This window comes from Diceros bicornis, chromosome X (genome assembly GCF_020826845.1).
Source record: "Diceros bicornis minor isolate mBicDic1 chromosome X, mDicBic1.mat.cur, whole genome shotgun sequence".
NCBI classification, from domain to species: Eukaryota; Metazoa; Chordata; class Mammalia; order Perissodactyla; family Rhinocerotidae; genus Diceros; species Diceros bicornis.
The window spans coordinates 116,149,188-116,157,084 of NC_080781.1; the positions used below are offsets into that span (position 1 = coordinate 116,149,188).

The window sequence follows — 7,897 nt, forward strand, 5'->3', positions numbered from 1 at the left end:
TATCTGTAGCTCAAGAGTTCAACATTAATTTAATCTTAATATTGGTAATACTAGTCACATACTAAAATTAGTTCATTAGCAATGGTCACCCAGTGATGTCCTATAGTTAATTTCTTTTCTGTGTCACCAACCCAAGTTGCTCCATAACAGGATTTTCAGTTCTCACCATCTTACTGTAATACCACCAAATGCCTAATCTTCACTTGTTGCATCAGTGCATAGGCAGACTTTCTGGGATGCATTGTAGCTTGGATGATTTCTTCATTGCAGAACTACCTTAGGATGAGTGTCAGTGAATCCATGCATTAAATAACTAAACTCAGATGTGGTACACATGTTTTGATCTGAGCCACCTATCTGATTCACCCAGGAACTATAGTCAGGAAGCCATGATTAGATGGAAGAAATACGGGTTTTGGTGTCAGATTGGCTGTGTCTGAATATTGTCTGCCATTTACTAGCTGTAGGACCTTGGAAAAAACTACTTAACTTCTCCAACTCTCTTTATCCTCATCTATATAATAGGTATAATAATAGTACTGCCTTAAAGGTTTGCTGTGAATATTAAATGAGACAAAATATATTAAATGTCTGGTACAGAGTAAGTGGTAAAAAAAGTCTTGGTTTCCTTTTCCTTCTTCCTTTGTTCTCATCTGGCTTGCCCCACTGCTATGTAATTTCCAGTTCTGATTCTCAGGAGACCAAGAAAAAATTGTGATATATGTTGAAGGAACTTATGATAGCCTCTGATTTATACAAGGAAATAACATGTTTTTGAGAAATTGCCATAAATTACCTGATTTAAAACAAATAAATTTTTAAAAATCTGGAGCAAAGAACTTGAGAAAAGCAATAATAGTCTATTTAAGTTCATACAAATAGGTCCAACAATGAGGCATATATTGTTAGTTGCTTTTACCAGTACTGGTGGTGAAATAACCACAGTCTCACCTGTTCATCCTCATCACTTACCACACAGTGTTTGCAGGACAGCTGGTGGCAGAGAGGACAGGAGTACTGCCTATACTTGTGCAACTGAATAATGCTGTCTGGCCCATTCTGGGATAATATCATGCTTTCATTAATCTCATGCTTTTTAATACACTGAATTAAATAGCAACAGACCCCTAAAAATATCTGGCCTATCTTCTAGAAGTACTTTTAGACATCCTAAACTTGCAGAGCTTTCCACAGGCATAGTTGCATTACATTTTGAAAGTGAGTTAATGGATGGGATCTTTTGACATCTCTCTCCCCAGAGATCAGCTTGACAATTGCCTCATCACCTCCTTATTAGCCTGATGGAAAAAGAGAAAGTCATCTTTATGTCTCTATCTCCCGGATTCTTTTTCTAAGCAAAAGAGAAAGGATGTATTTTAAATGATACTTTGCCTGCACTTACACATCTATGAAATTTCTTTGAAAAAACCACAATAATGTGATTTTGCCTGTACACCCAAATTTATTAATAATTGCTGTGAAAACGTAAATATATCCTTGTATGATCCTCGCTTAGCATTTCAATAAAGTTCTCAGAACCTTTTGAGGACATGCGTGAGTAATCTCTAGAGCTGTCATGAAATAAGAGGTCATGGGTAATCAAAGGCATTTATAGCTTAGCTGCTTTCACAACTAAGCTACTTTTTGGCAAATTCTCAACTTCCATTACCCATTTTTCCCTCCCCAAAGCAGTAACTCAAACAAACTAACAAAAAAGGCATGCACTTTATTACTTCATTTTCAGAGCTTAGTGGAAAATTGAGGTAGCCTAACAGCTTTTTGTCAAAAGGTAGGTTTGGAGATGATTCTAGTTTTACCTTTAACTATAAAGTTTGAGTGCCTTCAAATATTCCCTGATGAGTACAACTTTACTAACTATCTGGCTGATCTTGCTGTCTCTAGAGGGTCCAATTGGCTCTTTATATCTCTATTTCTGCCAATATGAGCCCTAGTTTGGATTAAAATACTGAACTGCAAAATTCCAAAATTTTCCCTTCATTCCTACCTCCATACCTATTCTTGACATAGAATGCCTCCCATGTACATCGTATCCAGTCTTCAAAACACAACTCAAGCCCCAACCAGGCATGAAATATTTCACAACTACTTTAACCTAAAACTATAGCTCTTTCTTCTGCATTTCCATTGCGGTCTTAGTTTCCACCATGCAGCTAATGATCTATGTCTATTCTTTTCTATGCCATTCTTCTATAGATGTTATTTTGTCTCCCCAGAAAGTTTGAATATGTCTTGACGTCAATATGGATGGCGTATTTAATTTTTTTGGTGTAATCCACACTAAACCAAATAGTGAATGCATGCAGTAGGCATTCAATAAACATTCACTGTCTGCATGAAAGCAAACACGTTGCAAGGCAAAACCTGAGCTAGTATCTGTAAATTTATAACACCTATTATGGTTTTGGAAAATTCTTGGGTGTCATTGACTTTGTCACTGTGCCCAGCTATTTGGTGCCTATATTACATTTCACTCTCACATAATCCAATTAAGATGATATTTTGCTAAACAGGCATTTCTAGGTAAAAACAGCCAATAATTGCAATAGTTTGATAGATGTAAAAAGGTTTCCTGGGGCTTCCTAGCCATTATTCAGAAAAAAAAATGCAACTTCTCAAACATAAACTATGCAAATATGACTTACCAGATATTAGCAAGCAGTAACTCAAATTGCATTTTTCCCTCTGATATGACAAGTGTTAAAAGAGCTTTAATGCTCCACCACAATTATATTGCTAATAAGTTTTCTTTTACATAAGGACAAGGAAAGAATAAACCGAAGACAAATAGAAACTGAAGTTTGGGAACCAAGAGATTTCTTAATAGTGAGCCATGCTAGGCGAGTGAACAGATTCCTCCGGAAGTGTTGGAAACATGCTGCTTTCATCTTTCAATGAGATTAAAAAAAAAAAACAAAAAACAACCTTCAATACTATAGTGTACATACAGAGACAAGGCACCCTGCCTGGAAGATGTACACTTAGAGACCCAAAAGGTCATTTCTATCATGAATTGTGTTGCTTCCCAGCAGTGACCATTCAAGTATCTTGCACTTACCCATTGCACACATACAAGAGCGCACACACACACATTCCACACATCTATAAACTGAAACACATGGTGTTTGAATCTGTTATATTTCCTTAAGAAAAAAGAAATATACATATATTATTGCTGAAATATAACAGTATATTCTGATATTGGGAATAAAGAAATATATTTTAAAGTCTTTAAGTTCTAGTCTGTACCACACAAATCTTAGGTAAACTTAAGGAAGTGGGCCATGTTTATGGCTTTATCCCAGAGCACGATTAATAACCTTCTATGAGGGGATGGTCATTGTAATTTCAGAGCAATTAATCTGTAGATCAATGGCAGAAAATAAAAACTGGGGAAGGATATTTGTTTAAAGTGGGGGAGAGGGATGAAATTTAGGCTGGAAGAACAGAAAGTGCCTTATGCAAAAAAGTTAAAGGCAAAATCTGAACTAATATTTGTAAATTTATAATACCTGTTATGCCTTTTATTCTCCCATTCCACTCGTAGAGAAGTTTCCAGAGCTCTATTACAGGAAATATATAAATATACGCATTCATGCACACACACACACACTCACACAGAGCCAACAGGTAGGATGAAAGAAAGAACTGCAAATTGAGGGGCTAAAAAATAAAAGCCAATATGATCCTTGGAGAGATTTTTTATAGTACTATTTTGTTTCATCTTCACAAGCGAGATGCAGATTAAAAAGCAATTTAACCCCCCAAACCTCTGATCCCCACCAAGTTAACAGTATGCGTCCCCAATATTGGAAATTTAAATTACAAGCTTAGGCATGGTACTCTTCTCAAAGTTTGTGTTCCCAAACTCCAAGAGGAGATTCGACAGCTACTTTTTCTAACTAAAACATCAGAAATAACTCTTAACCAAAGACCATCTCTCCGTGATTCTTCTAAAATCTTCTTGAAATGATTGGTTTTTCCAACTGGCCTGCAACAGGGTTAATGTAGCAAATGCCTTTACCATCCATCTTCTGCTCTGCAAAAAGGAATCTTACATGTAGCTTCAAAGCTGTGTCACAGGTTTATCCCCTCCCCCTCCCTCCTCCTTTTCTCCCTCCCTTCCCTAGCAACTGGTAACCTCAGAAAGAGAACTCCAAATCTAGAAAGAAGCAATTGGTCCCTGGCTTCATTCCACTTGCCAAGCTGCTCTAAGGCAGCAGCAGGGGTCATTTCTTCAGACTGAGTTGGCCTGGGTAGGCATTCAGCTGGTTTTCTTCATCACCTCTGGAAGACTTTCCTGATCAAATAGCTCCATGTCTTGTACTGAAAATGTGTAAGTACAAAACTGAGTACAAGTGTTTAATTTTGAAGGCAAGAGGCAGTTTGAATTGTTTTCCTGTGTAACCGGGACAGGGGCTAGTGTGTTGGAGGTGGTGCGGGACAGAATCACAGACAAGACTGGAAGGATATAAACTCAGGTACTAAGAATACTGGATTTAAAAATGGCGATTTTAAAATGTAATTTTGAAATAAAAGTTGCAAATCCTTAGTCTAAACAGTGGGGCTTCAACATGAGGAAATTCATATTCTATGGTGTGGTATGGATTGAATGAAAGAAAATTTTAATAAAATATGGTGTAAACCTTGAATGACGCTTCATAAAGAGAAACAAATTGGAGTGTTTGTTAACATGACTAACCTTTCTTCGACTTCTGTGGAGAAAAAAACAAATGTTTTCCCTCTCAAGACTTTCCAGAACACTCCTTCCAGAATCTGAAAGCTGGACTTATTGGATCATAGATCCTACTGGAACTGAAAGCACTGGTGTTTCCTATGGCGTGCCTGCACACTGCAGCGTTTAAGGAAGCTATCTGGGTCCTTAAGGCTTCCTCGCTTCCTTGAGAAGGTGGGGAAATGGAAAATGGGGTGGAGTCACAGGTCAGCCATGAAGGGAAAACCTGAAGCGAAGCGGGTGCTAAAGAGGCCGCCTGTTAAGGGGCAAGTGGGCTGAAGAAGTGCTTGCTGACTACACGTGGGAGGAGATAGGGCTCTCCCTTTTCCCCTGGTGTATTCCAGCGAGTTCAATCAATCACATATTTCAGATATTTTCTGGTCACTCTATTTCCATTTTTATTAACTTATTCATTTCTGTTTTTGCAAGCCTTGGAGGGCACGTCCCTTCACCCATAGCAGTAGCTGCAGATGAACATGGGAACCAGAAACTGCACCCCGATGTGCTCCTCCAGTGTCCGAGTTCCACGCTGAAGGATGATGCCGAGTCCTGGGGCCACCCTCACGTCTCGCTGAGATCTCCCTTCAATGTGCTGAACCATCTGGCAGGAGAGCAACTGGAGCGCCCCTTGGAGAGAACAGGATCCTGCATTCCTGTCAACAGTTCGAGAGCTCTCCAACACCAGTATGGGCCACCACCTGCTGTTGCGGAAGAGTCCTTAGCAACAGCAGAAGTAAATAGCTCTGAGGGGCTGGCAGGTGGGAGGCAGAGGGGACAGGATTCTATTAATGTGTCCCAGGAATTCTCTGGCGGCGTTTCTGCACTGATGATAGGGGGGACAAGGGTCAGCAATGGGGGCATTGAGAGAGGTGGCAGTAATGCAAGGTTATATGTGGCCTTGCCACGAGGTCAAGGGCTCTTTCCATCCAGAGGCCCACAAATAAGAGGACCTCCACACATCCCCACCCTTAGATCGGGGATAATGATGGAGCTGCCTCCAGGAAAGCAGAGAATGGCCAGCAAGGAAAGGCTGGCCCATGTTTCTTTCCCACTGGGAGGCCCGCAGCACCCAGTGGAGAACCAGCCAAGGCCTATTCCCTTGTCTTCCAGTACTCCAGGTTTACCTTCTTGTGCTAGTGCTCATTGCTTCATCCCTCCTCGACCTCCAAGTTTCAGTCCATTCCTCGCTATGCCTATCGCTTTTGCTCCTCCCCCAATATTTGGTCCTCCACTGCCTTCTTATTTTGCCAATTTCCATTCCTGGGGCATGCCAGCTCCTGCATCCTCAAACAGAGAGAACAACTGATGGCAAAAAAGGAGGAAACAAAAGGGTTGGGGAAAGAAGTGAAAGTTTTTCATTTATGTTTTAACTTTGAAACCCCTTACCTCTTACACTCTGTTTAGCACTAACATGCCTTACATACTTGGAGATTCAATAAAGATTCTAAAGTTTGAATACTGTGAATTATTTTTTAAAATGCCACTCTTGGAGTCTAAACCTTGGATTTTGTTTTCTACCTTTAAGAAGTTAAAACAGTAATGTGCCAGTGTTTTCTAAGTAGCTTAATCCCTACAACTGGCTTGCAGCTGTGTGACTGTGGGGAGCGGCCCTTGGGTTCTTGCTAGACTTGGTCAAGTCTAGGGTGGGGGATTCCTACCTACCTAAGGCTATGGGGGTTGCTCAGAGCAGGATGGGTAAATTAAGATAAGGTCCATAAAGGTAAACCGAAGTCCAGATAATAGAAAAAATGCACAAACAAACAGTAAAAGTAGCCAGATGAGACTGAGGTGAGAGTAACAGAGCCAACATTTTGCAACCAGTTAGAGACAGAACCAGGCTGAAACGTCAGGAAAGAAAAGGGGCAGAGAAGATGGGAGAGTTCTAGACCATTGTTTCAAACATGTACTAGTGTTTGCCTCTCAACATTTCACTGTTGCTAAGTACATAGTATATATAGGGCTGGCTAAATAAAAGTCCAGGGAGAAGGTGAAACGGGGCTGATCCCTTCACCCATTATCTGAACAAAGGGCTACTACATACTCAGAACAAAAAGGGCACATGGATCCATGAAGTTTCTTTTTCTCCTTTTGTTTCATAATAGATTGTTCTAAATTTACAAGTGGTAGTGCAAGGCTTAGAAGGAACATCTGTATAGTGCTTGCTTAAATTCCGCTCACTCTGTCTATGTCCTGAAGCTGGTACAATTTCATCACTTCACTGTGGTGGGTTGAGCAGAAGTATTCAGCAAATCATTTGACAGCTGCTCACTATGAGGTGGCTTAGTCCCAGTGGACCAAACACTTATTGAATTTTCAGCCTTAATGAACAGAGGAGTTGGGCATGCTTATAGTCATCAAAAATATCTTCTGAGCCAGATGTTAAAAGATATTTTGACAAGAAATCAAGTTGTTGTGTCAACGGCAGTGCTCCATCTCTGGAGAGTTGCCAAAAGGTGTGGTAAGTGACAGCAGGACAGGATACGTTTTCCTTCTCAAAGGAAGTGGCTCCAATAAACGCTCAGAAAGACTTTACTCACAATTACAGCAATCCATAACAAATTCACTATGACAAGAAAGTGCCACCAACACAATCTGCTCTTTTTCAACCCTCTTTTCTCTTCCCTAACACCCTGTGTGTGTTTATTTTCTATGTCATGTCTAAACACTGAACACCTATAGTAAGCAACAAAGAATAACTATTAGCAAATTGAGGCAGTGAAATTTTATTTATACCTCCGTGGTGTAGGATAAATATATTTTCTTTAGTTTATGTAGAACTCTGTGCCTATATAACAGGTTTCAGTGAATTCAAGTACCGACTAAGCCTAGGATCTTGCCGTTAACTGCAAGGGAAATGCAAATATTTTTGTTTATTCATGGCTTCTGTATGGAAATACTGTATTACTTTGTTATCATAGGTGCCATTGTCCTCAATGACAGCAAAATATCCATTTTTAAACAGAAGATTTGCCTTAAAATAGCTATTTTTAAATTATTCTGGTGCAATATAAGCCAATATTAATCCTATACCACGACATCATATTCATTTTGGAAAGGGCTCATGACACAAGATATTCAAAATTCTTGAACATATGTTGTCTCTTTCTTTTCTGTGGCTTGAATAGCTCCTATATGCAAAGGGGG

The 7,897-nt window shown here is 39.7% G+C and overlaps 1 protein-coding gene across 1 annotated transcript; it reads left to right on the top strand.

Moving 5' to 3' along the window:
* The first annotated feature begins 4,309 nt into the window (after window positions 1–4,309).
* PRR32 (proline rich 32) lies at window positions 4,310–6,177 on the top strand. The gene is made up of 2 exons (XM_058536680.1): window positions 4,310–4,354; window positions 5,183–6,177. The coding sequence occupies exons 1-2, from the start codon at window positions 4,335–4,337 to the stop codon at window positions 6,057–6,059; spliced, it is 897 nt and encodes a 298-aa protein (XP_058392663.1). The 5' UTR covers window positions 4,310–4,334; the 3' UTR covers window positions 6,060–6,177.
* The last annotated feature ends 1,720 nt before the right edge of the window (window positions 6,178–7,897 follow it).

Bases quoted from the DNA above. Each gene is read 5' to 3' on its own strand.
- PRR32 (XM_058536680.1), top strand. From the start codon at position 4,335: ATGTCTTGTACTGAAAATGT. The intron at 4,355-5,182 runs GTAAGTACAAAA...TGTTTTTGCAAG, and splicing joins ATGTCTTGTACTGAAAATGT to CCTTGGAGGGCACGTCCCTT.